Source organism: Hippopotamus amphibius, chromosome 11 (assembly GCF_030028045.1).
Source record: "Hippopotamus amphibius kiboko isolate mHipAmp2 chromosome 11, mHipAmp2.hap2, whole genome shotgun sequence".
In the NCBI taxonomy this organism is placed as follows: Eukaryota; Metazoa; Chordata; class Mammalia; order Artiodactyla; family Hippopotamidae; genus Hippopotamus; species Hippopotamus amphibius.
This window is the reverse complement of record NC_080196.1, coordinates 27,162,858-27,184,979: the sequence shown is the minus strand read 5'-3', so window position 1 is coordinate 27,184,979 and position 22,122 is coordinate 27,162,858. Positions and strand designations below refer to the sequence as shown.

Genomic DNA, 22,122 nt, shown 5'->3' with positions numbered 1-22,122 from the left:
GTGAGCAGCATCTTCCAAGCCATGTGTGCCCTGGAGTCAGGACACCTGAGCCACTCGGCCTGTCCTCTGAAGAGGATGGGAAATGAAACCAGTCTTTGATTTTTTTTTGCTTCTGAACACTTTTTAGCCTTTGTACATTATCTTACACACATTTATCGGTATGTTAAGATAAATGAACAAGCAGCCAGACGGTTTCAATGACAGCTCTTAAGACGCCTCAGTCTACCAAATTTTCACCTCTGGTTCTCAAAGATTATATAGTGGTAGAAAGTTGCCTTTTCTGTGTGTAATGATAGGAAGAATTTCTAAACCACTTACATACCATTGAATTGCAAGTATTACTGAGGGTATATGAGAAGCAAATGGGAGCTTGGAACAGCATCCCTATGTTAATTCTAATTTGCTTAGCTTTTTGTTTTGGTTTTGTTTTGTTTTGTTTTAATCACCCATCAGAGTTAAATGTGACAGGTGAACTTTTGCACTTCTTCTGTAGTAAGATTTTCAGAAATCTGACTGTAAGTTCAAAGTTTCAAAAAAGCTCCTAATCCCTAAATTCCTGTTGTATATGAATCAAAATCTCAAATGCCTGATCTGTAACTTGCTGATACCACTGGATATGTTGTGAAGTGTCACCTTTAAAACTGGTTTTAAAGTTCATCAAAAATAAATTATAGTAGTTATATTAGGGTGGTAAGATAATTTTTGTTCTGTTTTCTCAAATACTCCATGTTGTTTTATTAGTCATAATTATACTTTTTAAAAAAATAGAACTATGCTTATAGTTAAATTCCAACTTTAGGCTATGTTTTTGGAGATTTTTATCCAGCTCTGTCATCACTGTCATTCAGGACTCCATCTACTAAAATTAGTAGAATAACAGCAGGAGCTGACCTTTCTATGTCAAGGTTAAATGTTGGTACTTATGTAGGAAGGCTTAGCTTGCTACAAAAGTACCTGCTGGGAGAACTATTATCAGAAGGGTGAATCTCAGCAGAAGCTAATATCCTCCTACAGGCTGCAGGAAAATACTCAGGATTTAATAGTAAAAATATTTAGGAAAAGAATTCAGAATCTGAATTCTCTCCCTTGAGGAAAAACTGAAGAGAATGAGGTAGGATTCCATGCTGATTAATAACGGCCCTGGCAGAAATCAGCCTTCGTCGCCAGGCAGCAGACCCGAAAGAGAAAAGGAACTAGCTTTATATTTCAGCAAGTTAAAATGGGGTTAAATGAAAATTAATTTTCTTCTAAATTTTTTTAGGAATTAAATACAATTCCTTGAGATCATTGGAAACATCCCGGAGCTCCACCCACAAAATCAAGAAGCACAAATGTCACTATCCTCAAGAAAGTACATTTAACAGGATGATAGACTCATTCTGACCTGTCCCCAAGTGGTGCCAGGGCTCACGTGTCTTCTGGGCAGAACTGACACTGGGTGTCTCATGCATTACCAGAAGGGACTCCAGAAATCATCTAGTTCAACCACCTCCTTTTTCACATAAAGAAACCAATAAGGAAGTGGCTCGGCCAGGCTGGCACGTTAACTCAGCCACTTACTGCCAGAAAGGTATCTAACACAGGGCCCCTGCAGCTCAGTGAGGGGCTCACTTCCTCTGCCAGTGTTAGGCTCTCCAGGATTTCTTGTCACCCAGAAACAGGGCAAAATTACCCACCTCCCGACTCCCCTCCTGTGGAGCAGAAGTGGTGGCACCGGGCTCCTGGGGAGGGCGGGGAGAAGCTGCAGGAGGGGAGGACTCAGAGCTGCTGCGAGGACAGAGCAGCGGGGCAACCAGCACACAGGTGACCCTGGCACCTACCTGATTCCACCAACCACACCCTTTGGGGAAACCTCACCACAGAAAAAGTCTGAAGTCAGTAGGACAACTGGTGTAATTTGAAAACTCAGGGAAAATGAGAAGGGGACAACCTATTGATTCTTTGGTTTGGGGGAACCTTTCTCCTCTTTTTCTTCCTTCTCCGTGTTGTCCTGATGACACCACCTCGCAGGGCTCTTGTGAGGCCTGAGGTGACAATGCCCACCCTGAGCAGGTTTCCGTCTCTGGGAGACAGCTCAAGGGCCCGTTGTCACATCCGAGGCAGGGGTCCTCCCTTGTGAGATGGGCCCGAGTCAGAGTCACATGGACCCAAGGACAGGAACCATTGAGGAAAGTGTGGGAAGAGAGGGAAGGCACAGAGCTGAGGGATTCAACAAGGGGAAATCATTTTAAACTGTTTTGATCAAAAGATCGTGGGTTTTAACACATCAAAATGAGTCATTTTGTTTTCGTGAAACCAGGAATTTGCAGTGATAATAGCAGTACCATGGAGTATTTCCCCACCAGCTGGCACATACCAGCTGCCCTCACTCACCTCACAAGGACCCGGCAAAGGCAGCAACTGTCCCCATTTTACAGATGAATTAACAAACAGCTCAACACTTGAAGTTATTCGGTAAGTGGCAGACGACTGGATTCCAGCCACACTTACCAATTGTCTGTTTTCACAGCTCTCCTCTCATACTGACACTTCATTTATCCAGGAAGGTTAAAGAATAAGGCAGCATAAAATTTTTCAAGATACAACTGATTTCTCAAAGCCCCACAAATTGTTTGAACTCTTTCACGTGGCAAACCTAAATAGAAACAGACTTCTCTTTTGGAAGGAAGCATGTGGATAAGGAAGCGTGTTATTTTTTTTTTTTCCTGGTGAATCTGGGCCACCACTGTGATCTCTGCAGCCAATTCCTCCTCTGGCACCAATGCCTATTCCTTGGACTGTACTCTCTAGAGCTCTCCCAACAAGACTTGGATTTCACGTCTGTGGAAAACACTCGAAGAGGAAACTGGACTCCCCGCCTACTGCCTCAGCCTCAGGGTAACGGGCTGCCCTCAGCAACAAGAGGAAGGACGCAGCTCATGAATCGTACAGCTGGGAACCCGCACAACCTCTTCTCAGAGCAACCTCTGATCCATGTGACCCAGGCTCCTCATTGAAGCACACACTTTTTTTTTTTTTTTATTCAGGTAACCTCAAAAATCCTTCAGCAGCTACCTAAACCATACAGAGGACAGAAGTCCTGCCCTGGCCCCTCCACAAACTTTTGTGCAAACAAACTAACAACCCTAAGAGCTGGACAACAGGTGTTAAGAGGTTTCATAAGGGGACTTCCCTGGCAGTCCCGTGGTTAAGACCTCACCTTCCAATGCAGGGGGTGTTGGTTCGATCCCTGGTTGGGGAGCTATCCCACATGTATCTCCGCTAAAAAACCAAAACATAAAACAGAAGCAGTATGGTAACAAATTCAATAAACACTTTAAAAATGGTCCACAACAAAAAAACTCTTAAAGTAAAAAAAACAGGTTTCATAAGGATCCTGTAAGGGGATCTCTTACTGAGGAAGAATTCACATGATTTTGAGGTGTTATTCCACCTGCTCAGAAAAGCCAGGCAAAGGGTCACCTCTCCTGGATTTTCACTCCCTGGCCTCCTGTGGCCTTTGAGCTATTTCGAATGGGCAAGGTTTGGTTTGCAGTTTTAAGGGTTAAATGCTGGTGTCCCTGAGGAAATCTGCCCGGAGAGGGCCTAACCCACCGAGAGCGCGGTGGCCTGCTGCCGCCTTGTGGTGACTCTGTGGAAATGCAAGCAGCCCATCCTGTGGGGCAGAGCTTTCAAGGAAAACATAAATAAATGTGTCCATTAAATCACACGGTATTAGGGCCACATGTATAGGAAGTTTATTCAACGTCTTGGATATTGGGGTCAAAGTACGTATGAGTCTTAACTGGTGCTAATGCAAAGCAAGCTTTCTTAGCCTTAGGTCTTGCCTCAGAGCTTCTCTCCACCAGCAGAACCACCCAAAGCCTGTTCTAAACCAAAGTGCTGGGGGTGGGGGAAGCCAACACAGAAAGGATGAACAGAAACCAGCTGTGCCCCCACAAAATACTCAGAAGTCACGTTATTTACAGCGAACAATGGTGTGGCTTGTCTGGGGAGGGGCCTGCGGTCCAGGCTTTTGCAGTGAAGATGCATCGTCTTTGCCCCGCCCACCTTCTCTCTACCCCGTGGCAGCTTCATGACCCCTCCCCAGGCGTCCACCTGGTCCTGACTCTGCCTGGGCACCCATCCTCCAGTTCAGTTCAACACTGACATTCAGGGAACGAAGGCAAAGGCTGGGGGAGGGGGAGGAGGACACTGAAGACCTTTTCTTGTCCGAAGCCCCCAGCCTAGCGACGCAGGCCCTCAGATGAGGAAGACGATGCCCTCGGAGACCATGACCTGGTTGTCATCCTGCATCGTGCTCAGCGCGGCCTGGATCTCCTCAGGGGAGAAGGGCTCTTCCCTGTCCCCGTTGATGGATTCTGTGAGGCGATTCATGCCCACCGACTGCGCGTGAGCTTCCTGGAACACCTCCAGGAGGGCCACCTTGAAGGCCTTCAACCTGCCAGGACAGGAGAGAAAGGGTGACGGAGGAGGGAACGGCCCACACGCTCGAGTCCACTGGTACAGGCGTCCCGCAAGTTGTCACATGCAGCCCACCCCGATGGCCGCTCCACGCCTGAGCTTCCCCCTTAAAGCTAAGCTGTTGTATTACAGAGCTTCCCGCACACTGAGAAACGACAGCATTTTAAAAATCAGAGGCCTCTGAGGATGTGGGAAACTGGCATCCATGCACCGTTGGCAGAAATGCAAACGGGGATGGCGTCTTCAGGAGACAAGTTAGCCACATGTACTACAATTTTAAAGTGCATCTCCTTTGACCCCAGGAATCCAATCCTAGAAACTAACCCCACCACTCTGCCCCCACCACTGCACAGTGATACATTTAAGAAAGTTTTGCTATAAGGAGCAGTCTTATGAAAGCTAAATGTCCACCATCAGAAAACACACAAAAAATTTACACATCCATATTATGGAAACCCTGTAGTCATTGAAAAGAAATCTCTATGAGCTGATTTGGAAAGTGCTTTAAGCTTTAGTTCAATGGTTATCCTGGGGAGTAAAATTATATTTAGTCTTAATGTTTTTTCCTAAATTGTTTTCAATGTGTTAAAACTTTTTTCAGTGAAGACATTGTGTTGTATGTGTTAAGATATTAAAAGGAAAAAGCAAACCTTAGCCATGGAGTTCCTTTGTTACCCAGTAAACATAAAATTTACAAATGCAACTGTTTCTGAACCTCTAGTGGTAAAAATTCTTTACCTCAAAACAAATGACAACAATTCAGTGAGAAGGAAAAAAAAAAAGTGTGTGTGTGTGTGTGTATATATATATATATATATATATATATATATATATATATATATATATATGTCTCCTACTGAGAGGAACCCAAGGTTAAAGTAAGACACAAATTCTTTCCTTGCTCTAAGACTCTTCTTCCTGATCTCACAAGGATATCAGATTTAAAGTTCCCACAGAGAGAATTATTTATAAAGCAAATGGTAAAAAATTAACAACTGGGGATTCTGAATAAAGAGTGTATAAGAGTTCTTTACACTATTTTCACAACTTTTTTCAAGTGTGAAATTACCATCAGAACAGAAAACGTTCTAAAAACACTTGGGCCTCTAGTTCTGAGCTCTGTTGATAACAGCTTGTTCCCTGCCCTCCTGGGGAGCAGTCCTTCCCTACTCACCTGGATTCACTCAGCTCCACCTTCTGGGACTCCTTGGTCTCCTGTGAGTCCGTGGCCTTCGGAGTGTGCACTATAGGGGGGAAGGGTTGCAGAGAGCAGGAGGACAAGGTGAAGCCATGTCCACAGACCCCAGAGGCTCCTCTCCACCCCCCACCCTCATGAGCCTGCAACACTCATTCCTGGGGCCCTCGTGGGGCCGGCCAGGGCGGGGGGGGAAAGGTCTCGAGTCAGGCAGGGGACCCTCAGCACATGGGATCTGGGATGCTCACACCAGGCTTGGCAAAGAGCACAGTTCCCCGAGGAGGAAGCAGACAAGGGGGCAAAGCTTATTTCCAAAGTTCTGCCTGAGTTTCCTGGGATTCTTCTGGACAAACTTTTCAGACACAGGGTCCCAAGCAGGGAGCCAAGCGGGAGCCCACCAGCAAAGGCAGTAGGCAGAGCACTGGAGTCCGGAGTCGGGCACCACCTCTTTACCACTAGGGGCCGCTCGCTCACCCTGAGGCATTTCCTCCTCCGTGTCGCTGAAGTCGTAGGGGTCGTAGGAGTCCCCGTCCTTGGCATCCGAGCGACGCGTCTTCCTCCTAAAATACCCACAGCGGTTAAGAGACGGGCTTTGGTGAGCCCCATTCTGTACCTCTGACCACAGGAATAAAGAACGAGAACCACCTACAACCCAAATGGAATGCTAGGCCTGGCGTGTGCAAATTGCTGCCTTTTCTGAAAGAGGCCAAAAGTCTCTGGACTACAGCACAAGCAGGCCCTGCTTCCCAATGCTCTTTCCCTGTCACCCACCCTCGTAAATTCAACCACAGACATGAGAGGAGAAAATAACCTGGAGGAAAGACTTCTGAAATGTGGACTCAACAGCCTGCAAGTGGGTAACTGCCCCTCTACTTAGCACTTCCCTAGCAGCAAAGAGGCCAAGAGCCTCACACCGAGGACAAAGGGGGCTGTCACCCTCTCTGCTCGAGTCACCTTCACCCTCTGACCCGCTGCACTGTTGGTCTGGGCACCCTTTCCCGCAGCCTTGCCCCACTCTGTCCCTCCCCAGCCCTGATCGGAGTCTTTCATCCCCTTCCTCTGTGCGCCCTCCAACCTCTTTCTCTTCTGCTCTTGGTCCTCCTGGCTTTTCTCCTCTTCATCTTCTGTCTCCGATCCATCCTCACTTCGCTTCTTACGTTTTTTCTCCTTCTCAAGAACCTAGGACCAAGCCATGTGTGGGTGGGCAGGAGGGTCACAGATGCTGGGGACTAAATACAGAACAGTCCCTCCTGCACCATCAACAGCAGTGACTCCCTGAGTCTGATGACCTGGCCTCGCTCATCCCCGAGTCCAGGACCAGGGGCCAGGGGTCGGGTGCAACCCACCCTTCAAGCTGCTGGGAGCTGGGTGCCACACCCTCCTCACAGTATGTACTCGAGGACCATTCACTGAATACAGAAATGAATGGGGAAAAGTCTAACCCATAATGGCTAAGTGCAAAACAATTCATTTCTTTACAGTGTTCAATTTAAATATAAGATAACCCCCACACTAGCAAAGAGATTAAGTCAGGGGGAGGCTGGTGGAAAGACACTGCTTTCCACTGACGACCCAGATACCGGTGTCAGCCATGCGCAACTGTGAGGCCCGAGCACCGACAACTCGTTCAGAGGCACCTCAGGCCCAGCACCTGGATGCTCACCTTCTTGAAGTAAGCGTACTGGACCAGCTCCACAGCCTCCTCTGCGTCCTGCAGGTCCACGGTCTTGCTCATGCGGGCCTTGGCATGGGCTGTGGCCAATCGAATCAGAGTTTCCAGCGTCCGGGCTGTCACTGGAGACGTCTGGGGGAGAAGACAAGCGGGGACCCCTCATCCAGAATCCCTGCGGCATGCCTGGTCACCCCCACCGCACAGAGAGGGAAAGACTCTAGCAGAAAAGCTCTGGGAAGTCCAAGCCATGGAGACAGAAAAGCTACAGAAAATTCACAAAAATAAAAACAACCAAGGAGGGACTCCCCTGGTGGTACAGTGGTTAAGAATCCTCCTGCCAATGCAGGGGACATGGGTTCAACCCCTGTTCCAGGAAGATCCCATGTGCCACAGAGCAACTAAGCCCGTGCACAACTACTGAGCCTGTGAGCCACAACTACTGAGCCCACATGCTGCAACTACTGAAGCCTGTGAGCCTACAGCCTGCGCTCTGCAACAAGAAGCCCACACACCACAACGAAGAGTAGCCCTTGCTCGCCACAACTAGCGAAAGCCCATGTGCAGCAACGAAGATCCAACACAGCCAATAAATAAATTTAAAAAAACAACAACAAAAAGCAACCAAGGAAACATGACTGAGAGGGTTGAGGGAGGGAGGATGAGGTGAACAGGGAAGAAGACAACCTGGGATGCTACAGCTGGAGAGGACAGCGAGGAAGAATCTTTGCTGCAGGCCTGCAACACGCCAGGACCCTGCTCTTATGTTCACTGTGCCAGTCAATGCTCTTAATAACCTGGAACAGCTTTAGAGGTGAGGAAAATGGGACTCTAAGAGCTTCCAGTAATTTGTCCAAGGTCACACTACATAGGGGTGTGAGAGATTATCTGAGGACAAACTATCTAAAGTTAGATAAACCCACTTAGGTCCACAGGAGAAGCGGAATTCTGACTCGTTCCTATTAAGTGGTTCCCAAAGGGGTAGGTGTATCCCACACTGGGGGGGTGAGGAGGGTTCGCCTTTTTAAAATGATATTGTCTGAATGGCATCCCTGGTCTAATGGAGCAGAATGTCTGGTTTAAGACTGGACATGTGTACCTGTAAAGTTTCAGGTTAAAAAAAAAGGGAATCCACTTTCACTTTAGGATTCCACTTTCACTGCTGAGGGCGCAGGTTCAATCCCTGGTGGGGGAACTAAGATCCCACAAGCTGTGTAGCCAAAACAAAGTTTCAGGTGATTCTGACGTGCCCTCCTAGGTAAGCATCCCTAACATTATCCAACCTTCTCATTTTATGGATTAAAAAACTGTGACCTGGGAGGTGAAAGGATGTGTACAACGTCCAAACACTACTGAAGCCCTGGGCTCAGAGTCCAGGACTGGTCCTTTCCACACCTCCCGTCCACCATCGTATGATGCTTCAGGGATGTATCTGGCCACTTCTGCTTTCAAGTTTTCCAAATTATCACTTATACCCAATCGGACATTCAAAAACAAATATATTCATATTTAAATAAATTCACCAATTTTTTTAATGATTTAGAAAGCTACCAGAGGTACTTCCCTGGCGGTCCAGTGGTTAAGACTTCACCTTCCAACGCAAGGGGTACAGGTTCAGGAGCTAAGATCCCAAATGCCTTGTGGGCAAAAAACGAAGACATAAAACAAAAGCAACACTGTAACAAATTCAATGAAGACTTTAAAAATGGTCCCCATCAAAAAAAAAAAAATTTTTTTTAAATAAAGAAAAGAAAGCTACCAGAGTATGTAGGTTATACATTCCATCATAAATTTGAATTCTTCAATAACCTAAAACTGGTGGAAATCCTAACCTACACGAGAACTACAGAACCCAAACTGAGAGATTTACCAATCCCACTAAGACCACAACTAAAATGTATCATGTTCAGCAAGAGGGCCTTTTGACACACTGGAACATGTTCATGTGACGAAAAACAATTAAAAAGACAAGGGGCTGTTTAATCTGAAAAAGACAAGTCCCACACAATCTCCAGAAAACAAAATTAAGGCCCATGGGTAGAAATCATGGAGAAGCAGGTTTAAGCTCAATAAATGGAAGAATATTCTAACACTTCCATGCAGTGATGTACTATGCATGCTGTCACTAGAGGTGTCGAGGAAGTCCCAGCAGGAATTCCAGAAGACAGGACTCCTGTCTGGGTGTGAGTCTGAATAGATGATCTGGGGTCACCTCTGAATCCAAGAGTCTATGTCTCTATCACATCATGATGGTTTGGGACCTGGGTCTTTCTGCTGTGAAATCCTACCTTACGTAAACTACATTGCCCCAAAAGATTTAGATAAATTCACAGGCAGGTAGATTAGGTTTCTAGAAATAGCCCTGGATGACCATCATGGCTGCCCAACTCCTAATTGTTTGTCAAAATCCAGCCCAAATATCACACCCTTTGGGAATCCTTCCCCGACATTCATAGTAAAGTCTAAAGGAAAGATTAATAGCTTCTTCATCTACACTCCAACTGTCTTTCACATTCATTCCCCTTTGGGTACCACGCTGTGGTATATATTTACAAATATACACACACACACACACACACACACACACACACACACACACACACACACACATACACGACCTTTTCGTCTACCTTTCTGCCTCCCTGGCCCAGGACTGAGCTCTTAAAGGACTGCATGTAAGAACAGAGACTCATTCAGTTCCCAGAAGTTGCTCACATGTTTGCTGGATTTTGTTTGTTTTGGCCAAGCCTCATGGCTTGCAGGATCTTAGTTCCCCTGCCAGGGATCAAACCCATGCCCCCTGCAGTGGAAGCTCGTGGTCCTAACCACTGGACCGCCAGGGAACTCCCACGTTTGCTGAATGAATCACAGCTTCTGGAGGCCAATGTCATCTCAACTAATGAGAAACATGTTATCTCTGGGGTTCCCATTACCTTTTCCCTTGTAAAAGGAAATAATTACAATAGTTTAACAGGAGGCCCTTCAGGCCAGAAAGAAAAAGGTAAGGAATCACTAAGTTAAAGTGCTTCCAGCGCACCAGGAATCACTAAGTTAAAGTGCTTCCAGCCTCCCTCCCCGGTACTCCTCCAGTCACCGTCGGGCAGGTGGGCTCACCCTGGCAGTGTCCGAGCTCATGCTGTCCTGGCTGCGCAGGCGTGAGTACTCCTCTGCAATGTAGGCGGCCGACTCCTGCGTCAGGACGGGCTTGATGATTTTGGCCACATGGATGTACTTCCTCATGAAAGCTGCACTCACCATCTTCTCCCTGGACCCACACAAAGAGAATTTCACTCCCCTGCCACAGCCCAGCACCTGCTTGGGGTCATGGCTTTGTCTCTCCTCAGGGAAGTCAAGGTCATGTGACAGAGCAGAGACATGGCCTGGAACCCCCTGTCACAAACCCCATTTACACAGAACATGTACAAGACCCTCTCATGTATTTTTATTTAATTCCACAATATTACTTAGGTATTACCTGTGAAGTAGGTAGTTTAGGTAGGAAGTTTAAGTGACACCTGTCCTATTTTATCAGTGTGAAAACTATGGCTCAGAGAATTTTAAATGGACTCAAATTTCATTTTCTGACTCCAAATTCTACATTCCTAAACCAATAGGTTTGAATTTTATGCTATCCTTCCTACTGCACCACAGCCAAAAATAGAGGAATGGGATCTCACATGTCAGGCTCTGAGCACCTGAGCACGTCTCCTTTGTCCATACCCACCTGCAAACTTTCCAGTGCTTGCGATCTACTGCCCCTTCTGCATAAGCTCACCACAAATGGCCACGTGCCTTGTGCAACACCTCACGTATGCAGGTAACGTGACACACCCACCATCAGTTAGGTGGGTGGTCAAAGCCTTCCATTTTAGGAAAAGACAGAACCTAAGCTTGATTACTCATAAACACGCACAAGGCAAGTGGCCAGGAAAAGGGGTGCATCTGTGGACCCAGAGGAGAAAACAGGCCCCCAGGATCATGACTCCAAGCATGATCTTGGCCTGGGCAGCACTGTTAAACATGCTCTAATATGACTCGAATCTCAGGCTCCCCCCAGGAGGAGGTATAAAGAACGCTCACTTTTTCTTCTTGGCCCCATGCAGAAGGTTGTCGTGCTTCTCATAGATCTGGGTGTCCTGCTGGTCTTCCTGGCTGAAGTTGGGATCCTCTGTGGCCAGGATGTCCACGGCACTCCCTAGAGGCATAGCTGGAACACCCACGTCAGGAGGAAGGAGAATAAGAAAGAGCTGAACCCTGGGGAAATCGCTTCTTCTGAAGAGAGAAGAGGCTCACAAAGTGAGGATGCAGAAGGAAGCAGACACATGGGGCCCACAAATAAGGAGGCGGAACCACCTGGCCCACAGAGGATGGCTCGAAGGTGTTCCCAGACCCCGAAATGGATGAGACACACCTTACGAACCAGGGAGGCAAGCAAGGGCACCTTCCACATCACCCCAGACGATCCCTCGCCCACCAGCCCTGGACTGGGCCTGTGTCCAGGTGCCCCCCTCCCCCCCAGTCACTCCCTCTCTTCCCCAGGCCTCACCGTCACCGTCCTGCTCCCCGGGTGCCCGGTAGCGGTGCATCCTGAGGACGTGGTCTGAGATCTCCCGGTCCTGCTCGGGATCCATCTGATCCAGCATGATGAAGAGGAGGTCGAACCGGGACAGCAGCGAGTCCTGCAGCCCGATGTTCTCCATGGGGGTCTTGTACTGATCGTACTGGGTGGGGAACACGAGACAAAAGGAGCGTGGAGGCGACATCAATGGGAGGAGAGGACAAGGAGGCCAGATCAGTTATGCGAGTGAGAATGGAAGACCTGACCTTCAAAGCAAACAAACAGTGAAGAAGTAAAGCATTTCAAAGCTACTAAGAAACTGAATTCATTTCCTTTACGTTCAGCCCTTCTCTAACCTATGGTCAGGTGACCTGAGCAAACTCAGAACCCCGAGTCCTTCCTTCCGAGCCAGCAAAGCCCCACCTCCTAGCTTTGGTGCCTCTAGCAGGCTGAGTGTGAGTCTCAAAACCAGCCTCCTCCCTCCCAAGTTTTACTCTGCTTCTCACTCCCAGGCAGGACCAGCTCTGGAAGATGAGTCCCTCTTCCCTACCTGTTCTGAAGACATAACAAGCTGGCAAAGCCAGAAATGCCTGGAACCTTTGGCATCAGAAGGTACTGGGTAAAGTCTCAACAAAAATGGGTAATAATCTATAAACCATAATGTCTTAAGGATCAAGGGACGTTTCCCTGGGACTCAAGAATGCCTATACTCTGTCTTTCAACTCCAGGCCTACGAGCTGATGCCTCCCGGAAGTCAGAGGCCTGACAGCCTCGTAGGTAACATTAACGAACCTGACCATGTTCACGTTTCAGGACCTGGCATTTTCTCCCTACATTTCCCAATGAAATTCTTTAGAATGACACAACACCTTTACCATTAATCTCAAACCGTATGGTTCTCAACCCACACTGCATTAGAACCAACCTACAGAGACTTCCTAAACCACAGCTACCAAGAGCCCCAACCCGGAGACGTGGATTCAGTAACTCTGGGCTGGGGACTAGGCACCTGTATGTTTAAAAAATGCCACCAAAACAGGTATTCTCATTCACTGTGGGGTTATAAATTGTCAGAGCACGGCATGGGCTCTGGGTTCCAATCCTCTCTGCCATTTTCTAGCTTATGACTCTTGAGCAAGTTACTTAACCTTTATGCCTTCATTTTCTCATCTGTAAAATGAGGATAATACCTACCTCACCAGGTTACTGTGAGAGTGAAAGGAGTTAATAAATATAAAGCATCCCGTAAGTATCAGTTAATAGTATATAATGGTACAATCTTTAAAAGGGGCAATTTGGCAATCTCTATCACGAAAATGCATGTAACTTTTAATCCAGTAATCCCATTGCTAAGTATTCATTCCCAAATGTTTAATAAAATGCATATAAAGGGGCTTCCCTGGTGGCACAGTGGTTAAGAATCCACTTGCCAATGCAGGGGACGGGTTTGATCCCTGGGCCAGGAAGATCCCACATGCTGTGGAATAACTAAGTCTGTGTGCCACAACTCCTGAGCCTTTGCTCTAGAGCCTGCAAGCCACAACTGCTGAGCCCATGTGTTGCAACTACTGAAGCCTGGACGCCTATAGCCTGTGCTCCACAACAAGAGAAGCCACCACAATGAGAAACTCGCACGTCGGAACAAAGAGTAGCCCCTGCTCGCCACAACTAGAGAAAGCCCACGCACAGCACTGAAGACCCAATGCAGCCAAAAATAAAATAAATCTTTAAAAAATTATTTTAAAAAATACATATAAAGGGATGTTCACTGCAGCTTCATTCATAATAGTAGGGGGGAAAAGGAAAACACCAAATGCCCATCAAACGGAGACTGGTTAAACAAATTATTAAAAGTCCATACCATGGAATACTAGACAGCTGCTTAAAAAAACAAAATCAAAAAAGAAAAACAAAACCCCCAAACTCAGCAAACCCCAAGCTGGATAAATATAAAACAATACACTTACGCACATCTTAGTCATACTAAAAAACAAAGATAAACAGACTAACTCTTAACAAGGAGACAGTGTATTTACTGGCACATGCTTAAGCTTTTGTTTCCTGAAACACTTAAGACACTTAAGAGCTCTTAGTGGTTATCTCTTGGGAAAGGAATAGGAGAGAGAAGGCACGCTATTAATTTCCTTATTTTATCTCTCCGTTTGCTTCATAAATCCTCTGACCACCTGCATGCAGTCCTTTTATTTCAATGTCATTGTAGGTCACCTGGGTTGTTACGCTGTAGATCACTTTTGTTTTCTTCTTTGTAGTTTTAAAAGCTTATTACTGGAGGGAGGGAATATGGGGATATGTGTATAAATACAGCTGATTGACTCTGGTGTACCTCAAAAACTGGCACAAGAGTGTAAAGCAATTATATTCCAATAAAGAGCTTAAAAAAAAAAAAAAGCTTTACTTTAGTCTGTGGCCTGTTACTCCCAGGTCCTTGGAATAAACTTCGCAACCCAATCCCGCAGCAAAACCAAATGAAGGTGAGGACAACGGCTGAGCGCCTGATTCCACTCACCCTGCCGTAGACGGGGTTGGCAGCTGCCAAGACACTGCAGCGCGCGTTGAGCCGAGCGTGGATGCCGGCCTTGGCGATGGTGACTCGGCCCTGCTCCATCACCTCGTGGATGGCCGTGCGGTCCATGTCAGACATCTTGTCAAACTCATCGATGCAAACCACGCCCCGGTCAGCCAGAACCATGGCACCCGCCTCCAGACGCCGCTCCCCTGGGGGGTGGGCAAGGAAAAACACACACTACTGTCCAGGTTGTAGGGAACGGGGAGAAATTTCAGTCTCTTCTTAAGCAGCTCGTACCATCACACACGAGAATGAGGATACAGTGAAGAGGTGTCAACTTCTAGACTCAGAGGAAATCCTGGGGTCACCTTTTCAAGCGCCACGCTGAACAGTACTCCTTGTCCCACTTTGATACCTAAGCAGCTAGCCTCCAACAAACTTCCTTCACAGATTTCCTCTCTTTATCCTCATCTTCAAGCCATTTCCAACTAGATCTCTGTTCTCGCTCACTGGCCTTCAAATGCCTTCCTCTCATTTATAAAGTAGTACAATATTCATTTTTATTTCCCTTCCAATTTGAGCAGCTTTCTCCTTCAAAACTCTTTCCAGTCGCCTTCCAGGAGACATTTTTGTCAACCCAGAGGGCCACCCAAAGATTTAAATCCCTCACCCACTGTTGCCAGATACTCTCCAATTGGGCCCACACTAACCTCTCACGTGTATCTTCCCAACACAAGCCAGTGCCTGGAGCCAGCTCAGAGCATCTATGCTCATCTCGCTGCAGGACCTTTGCCAAGGACCGTTCCTCCCTTACCTGTTTCCTGGTCTGTGGTGACAGCAGCCGTGAGACCCACTCCAGAGGAGCCCCGGCCAGTGGTGGGGATGGCCCGAGGTGCCGTGCACAGCACATACCGCAGAAGCTGGGACTTGGCAACTGATGGATCTCCTGTAATGGGAGGGGGCAGTGGTGATGCCTGGAAGCTCCCCCACCCCCCAAGCAAGTGCTGCTTTTCTAGCGCAGCTCTTGACGCAAGAGAAATATATAGTAACAGGTTGTTGATATGATTTCTTTCACTTTCCCTTTACCATTCATGGAAGAATATATTCTAGACATTATAAATCAGGAAACCCAGAAATAATAAAAATAATTTTAAAAACTCATTTTAGACTTGCCCTTTGATGGGACTGAAATACAGACACATAATTTGTCAGATCATAGGCTCCTGCAACCACACTCCACAGGGGAAGACCAGGAGACTAGAATCCCCAACACTGTACCTATTAGAAGGATATTGATGTCCCCACGGATGTGGCTGCCGTTCTCTAGGTCTCGTTCCACCCCTCCCAAGAGCAGGCAGAGGATTGCCTTCTTGACATAGCCATGCCCGTGGATGCTGGGGGCCAGTGACCTGGCGAGCTGGTCAAAGATATCCTAGAGGAGGAACAACCGCGGAGTGAAAAGCCGAAGGAGACTCCATGGGGTTGGATAAACTCACTTCATACTTCAGCCCACAGAAGATGCTTGAAGAAATACACTGTTTTTAATTATAAAAGCTCCTTCTCTAAGACTTTCACACTGATCACAGCATTATCAGAACAGACGCAGAGGAAGCCTGGATTCCAAGACCTGCTCGGAGTTTTCATCTTTAAAAAAATAGAAGTGTTTCCAGGCTCAAAACATTTTAGCTTTAATAAGAATGTGTACTGTGCTTCAGCAGTAACCTTTGTCACACATGCATATATTTTGTTCAATTCTAAATGTGGACATTCCATCTCTAAAGAGAGAAATTTTTTTGAAAAAGAGTAAATTAGAGTACTAAAACAGAAATAACATAATACCTTAAATTTAAGTAACAACGTATCCCTAATGTATTCCATATAGACTCACTGGTACATTAATATTCTAACTCCCATTCTAATCGTTGTATTAAGTTCACTTAGCAGGTAGCACAACAGAAATATTAAAGAAAAATAGCAAAGACACCCTTTCGCTTACTGACTCAAAACTAGAGGCTGGCACCAAATACTTCAGAGAAAAAGCCTTGACCTTCCTCCTGATCCAGTACAAAGATGGCCATGCCCAAATGCATCCCTAACAAATCCATCATCACCCTCAAATCCCCAAACGACGCCAGACCTTGGAACGGGTTTTACTGAACTTCTTGATCTTGGCTATGTCCTCAGCAGAGAAGGAAGGCTGAACGTCCTTGCTCATCTGCTTCACGTTGCAGGCAATCAGGACAGTCCTGGGACAGAGAGGAGAGTAATACGCTATTTTCAGTTCCTAACGCCAAAGCCTTCTTAGGCTCCTAACCTAGAACAGCAAATCAGGAAAAAAAAGAAAAAAGAAGAGAAGAGAAGAGAAGAGAAGAGAAGAGAAGAGAAGAGAAGAGAAGAGAAGAGAAGAGAAGAGAAGAGGAGAGAAGAGAAAAAAGCTGTTCTGAATCCCACCACTGATTCTCTTCATCTATGATACAAATATGCTGATGGCACCTCACCTCGGGAATTTGCCTCCTGCTGACCCAGCGTTTGGGACAGTGTGTAGGGGAGGGAGGTGGGAATATGCGAGACACCCTCATAAGCCAGGAGGCTGTAACCACGTGACCATAAGATGGTATCTTTGTGTTTCATCTCCCGGGCAGGCAGAGTGTTCCACCTGTCTAATATAACCCTCAGGAAGATGGCAAACTGGAGGAACATTGCTACCAGAATGCACCCCGCCAGCAGCATTCCAAAAACCTCACGACAGACTATCTACCTGAAGGTCCCTGAGGTGTAGCCTCCCTTCTTTCCAGGAAGGCAGCGGTAGGTCCCCACCACCTGGACCCGGTCACCAGGCTTTACTCTGTCCACCAAATCATCGTCCAGGATGACGTCCACGGAGCGGGGAAGCTGGCCAGCAGGGGCCTTCTCCGGCATCTCCTGGATGGTGATGATCTGGTGGTCCTTGTAGACAGAAAGGCCATATTCTGTCTCAAGGGGATTGTTTTCCTCATCCTGGAAAAGGCACACAGAGAGGCAGTCATCTCGGCCCTGTCTTAGAAATGCCACACTCATGTGTTGTAGGAAACAAATATAATTTGGAGATAAACCTCACAAGATTAGCATCCAGGAACAATAAACCCCAAATATCTTCTCCAGGTTCTCTCATTCCTGTCTGTTCTAGTAACAAACCATCTAATGGAAGGAGTGATCTACAGCTGGAAGGGACCACAGCTATATCAACATCTACATTAAGATTCTCACTTCCCCTACTCTATGACCTGGTATTTCCACTCCTGGGTAACACCCAACACAAACGTTTACCCAAAGTCACGTACTACAATGTTCGCAGCAGCACTATTCCTAATAGCGAAAAACTAGAAAATATCCAAATGCCATCACCAGGATGGTTAAGTGAGGTATACCCACACAAGTGAATACCACACAGAAATGAAAGTGTATGGAGTACACCTCAACATATGGGTGAATCTCAAAAACATATGCTGAACAAAAGAAGCCAGACACAGATAAGCTAAATACAAAAATGGAAAAATACTCGAAGCTGCTAGATGTCAGGATCTTGAAAGCAGTATGGCCTCAAGAGGGACTTCTGAGTGCCAGGAAGGTGCTATTTCCTGGTTTGGATGCCGATTTTATAAGTATATTCAGCTTGTGAAATTTCACTGAGCTGCACACTTATGTAAGCTTTTCTGTATACTAAACTTCAATAAAAACATTTTAAAATTTTACTTCCTTGCCATTTGAATTTTCTAAAAACACAACAGCTATCACTTGTGGAGTGCCTACTACGTGCAAGGCACTGTGCTGTAACTTCACAAAATTATCTCATGTAATCATCACAGCTCAGTCCAAAAAGCTGGTATCTTTCACCTTTTACAAATAAGGAAACTGAGGCTGGGAGAGGTTAAAAGTTGCCCACACAGTAAACACCAAAGCCCATGCTCTTAAGAACCACACTAGACCAATTCCAGACCTGGTCTGTGTATTTCAGGTCCTGAGTAAAGAAGCTTGGCCACAGCAATCAGCAAAGTACCCCCTGAATAATTCCTAGAGAATAAATTCTAGAAAGTGGGGATCTTAATGAAGAAGAGAGATGGGTGACTTAGAAAATACAAGTGATCTGAGAGTAAAAAGACAGGGTCCTAGTTCTCGTGGCCATCACTACCTGGAACATAAGTAAGTCATTCAATCTCGCCAAGCCTCACATTTCACCTGGTTCCCAAGTATGATGAGTCAGTTACAATTCTAAGAAATTCAGTCTTGTTTATATGTTAAGGTTATTCCACCAGTTGATAAAACTGAAGAGAAGGACTGAGTCTTCTTTATATCTGTGTCCTCCTTTGGATATAGTCGCTCTCAATTAAAATTTGATGGCAGGGACAGGCAGGGATAGAATGGGTTCAGACATCAAGTAATCAATATTAATCATCTTCTTTTGTCTCATTAAGTAAGAAGGCCTTGCACTGTCCTCAAGTCAGATCAATCTGAACACCAAGCCTAAAGTCATGCCGACCTTCTCTCAAACCCACACTAAAATATTTGCAAAGATTACAGAGTAACATTACTGCATAAGTGTTTTTCCATATTGATCTAAAATTATAAAGTTATATATTACTCTAAGATTATAATATCACATATTAAAACTTTGCTGAAAAATCAACGTACATCAGATGACTTCCTTCTTTCAACTCTTCCACAATTTTCCAAATTTTCTAAAAAGAATATTTTTCTTAAAAAAAAAAAAAAGGATTGTGGACTTTCCATATTAAACTCTGGCTAGCAATCAATCTTTCCTTTAAGTTAATCCTTGCTTTTCACCCTATCACATCCAGAAGAAAGACTTCAGATAGTACCCAGTTACTTGCATTAAAACAGACATCTTGGAGTCCAACCTCTAAAGAGGTCCAACCAATTCATTCCCCTCACCTTGGTGGGATAGACAGAGCTGGACGGAAAGGCCACCAGGGTGGTGAGGTCAGAATAACGTCGCTCTATGGTCTTCTTGGTAGCAGGACAGTAGTGGACACTGCGGACGACTTTGGGACGAACTAGAGAGCCTAGGAATGGAAAGTCACCCGACTAGACAGTGACAGGGATCTAACCCAGGCAAACCCATGATGACTGCAAATACTGTGTTCTTCCAACTAGTTGAGCTATTTCAATACTACTTGTCATTAATTCACTTTTATACCTAGAAAAACACCATATCCTAGTAAAACTTTAAGTACAGCTGTTCCTGACCAAGTTGTAGGAGTTCAGGGTCAGAATGAGGAGACTGCCAAGAGCCAAGACTCCTCCACTCTCAGCAAAACTTCATCATTCTGGCACAGGTGGTCACTCAAAGTCCCCCTAGTTACTGTGCAACACTTGAGCTCCTCCAAGTTTCATCCTGTAATTTCAGTGCTCCACCTTTCTGAGCCATAAGCTCCCCAACTCTACTCCGCCTCTCCTGCCTCCCAGACCCCCCAAGTCTACACCACCTCCATCCCACTAGTCCCCCACTTTAGCCCACTCACATTTAGTGACGATGCCCTCCACACAGACAACACAGCTAAGGAAGCAGGAGGTAAGAGTCCGGGGAGAAACGTGCTTGGAGCCAAAGCTGCCCTCCAAGCCTATGTAGAACTCCTCATACTGCTTGGCATATGTAGCATCAATGGAGGCCACAAAATCCTTCAAGGCCCGCTGGAAGGCAACCAGCTCCTCAAAGGCATTGCTCAAGAGGCTGCAGACAGGCAAGAGAAAGAATCATTAGGCAGAGAGGGCAGAACTCAAAAAACTGACCCACAAAACAGAAGTGGACATTCTCAGATGATCAAAGTTTAGGAGTGAAAATCTAGCTTCTACTTTCTCCTGCCATCCTACAAGGCCCAGTACAATATATCAGAACAAAGGGCCAACTTTAATTCAGTGATGGAGAAATGATACTCAGTTAAACATCGAAGGAGGAGCTCTTGAGAGGAAAATGCCCACGACCTACTTTGGGAAGAAGTAAAAACACAGGAGCAGGTGAGGCACTAAGGGCTTCTATGTCAAAAACATTTCATCCAGACTGTCTCCTGAGAAGCCTGCTCCACGTCAGGGAAGAGAGGGGAGCCATTCTCCCTCAGGGCCAGGATGTGCCCTTGGAAACCCCAGCCACTCACCGGTTAGCCCTCTTCTCGTTTTTCCTACGCAGGTCATTCACGTTGACAATCAACCGGTACTGGTTGTCACTGATCAGCTCTCGAACTTTGCTCTGATAAATTCCCTGGTCTTCCTGCAAAATAACCACCACATACCACAACAGCCACAAATTCAAAAATCAGAAGTTTTTAAACAGAGGCAGCTCTCACAGCAAGATAAATCTTCCATCTCTGCGGCAGATCTGAACCCCAATATCTCCCACGTTTTCACTCACTAGCCTTCGGATTCCAAATGCACCCTAAGAGGCCAGTGTATGAATTATAATGACTTCCTCAAGGTCCTTGCTATTATTCCTATTATCACAAACACCTCTTCTGTGTGCAGTCATTTCTCAACCTTTTACTGGGGAATTAAAACAAGCTCATAAGAACTCTAAAATGACAAGTAAAAACTTTGTCAAGACGTAAATTAAACAGACTTTTATTACGCACATCAAAGTGACTTTTCGTTGCAGAATTTTGTACGGAATTAAAATTTTTCATTTCCCTATCATCTGTAAAATATAAAAAGAGTTCCTATATCCGGACCTAGGCGTAGGGAGGCTTAGCTACATTTATAAACACAGTCCTTCAAAATGCTTTACCAACGTTCTACGGCTGTCAATCTTAAATTGCATATAAAATCCCATTTATTTGCAAACCAACACTCTTTTCTCCGCAACCCACATTGTAAGGGGAAAGAACGCGGCCAAACTGTCTTTTGCTCCGGGGAGGAAGTCAGTCCCTAAAACCTGAGGACCCTCTAACGCGGCGAGTCACTCCCGTCTTCCGTCGGTCCTTTCCCCACCCTCTCCCCAAATTAAGAGAGCAAAGAGTGATCTCTAAAAGGCCAACGTGGGCTTTGCACTGGGTGTCCACTTAGACGAAACCTGTTGCCCTTCGCGAGACCCGGCCACCATCTGTACTCGAAAGAAAGTCGCAGGATCGCTCTTAACCACTGACTCTGCCGCCAGGAAAGCGACAAGGTCCGGGCGGAAGGTCCACGAGTCTCCCCGCCGTCGCCGCCGCCGCAGCCTGGAGCGCCGCGGCCTCCCTAGGCTCCGAGAGCCCGAGTCTCACCTCGTCGTCCAGGAAGTCCAGGTAGTCTCTCTGCGCCTCTCGCAGCTCTACGTCGTCCAGCACCACGGTCCCCGCCATGCTTGCCGCCCGGGAACTTCTGCCACCGGAGCCGCACGAAGAGCCCTTGGCTGCCCCGGACCCGGCGCGAAAACTTCCCAACTTTTCCCGCCAACCAAAGCGACCCCAAGGAAGGGGCGGGGTATCGTGGAGGGAATGTACATTCTGATTGGCTGACTCCTATTACGCGAGAACAGTGAATATCCAATCGAGAGCTGCTTCTTTTCCGGGTTTTCCGCGCGGCGCCTCGCCGTGGCGGGAAACGTTCCATCCGGGGCCCTCCTAGCTCTGCCCTTACTGACGGGAAAGGTGACCAATGGAACTAGGGGATGCTCGCGGAGCCCGGTCATTGGGCATCCGGAGAGCCATCTGCATTCTGGGAGTCGTAGTCTTCCCCTCTTTTCC

At 46.6% G+C, this 22,122-nt stretch overlaps 1 protein-coding gene across 1 annotated transcript; it reads right to left on the bottom strand.

Annotated features, from left to right (window-relative positions):
- Positions 1 to 3,695: 3,695 nt before the first annotated feature.
- MCM3 (minichromosome maintenance complex component 3) lies at positions 3,696 to 21,845 on the bottom strand. The gene is made up of 17 exons (XM_057700214.1): positions 21,661 to 21,845; positions 20,563 to 20,675; positions 19,933 to 20,141; positions 19,343 to 19,473; positions 17,172 to 17,410; positions 16,551 to 16,659; positions 15,692 to 15,845; positions 15,228 to 15,359; positions 14,414 to 14,622; positions 11,875 to 12,049; positions 11,409 to 11,535; positions 10,443 to 10,593; positions 7,323 to 7,463; positions 6,735 to 6,838; positions 6,134 to 6,219; positions 5,639 to 5,708; positions 3,696 to 4,441 (listed from the first exon to the last, which is right to left on the bottom strand). The coding sequence occupies exons 1-17, from the start codon at positions 21,736 to 21,738 to the stop codon at positions 4,243 to 4,245; spliced, it is 2,427 nt and encodes an 808-aa protein (XP_057556197.1). The 5' UTR covers positions 21,739 to 21,845; the 3' UTR covers positions 3,696 to 4,242.
- Between the last annotated feature and the right edge of the window lie 277 nt (positions 21,846 to 22,122).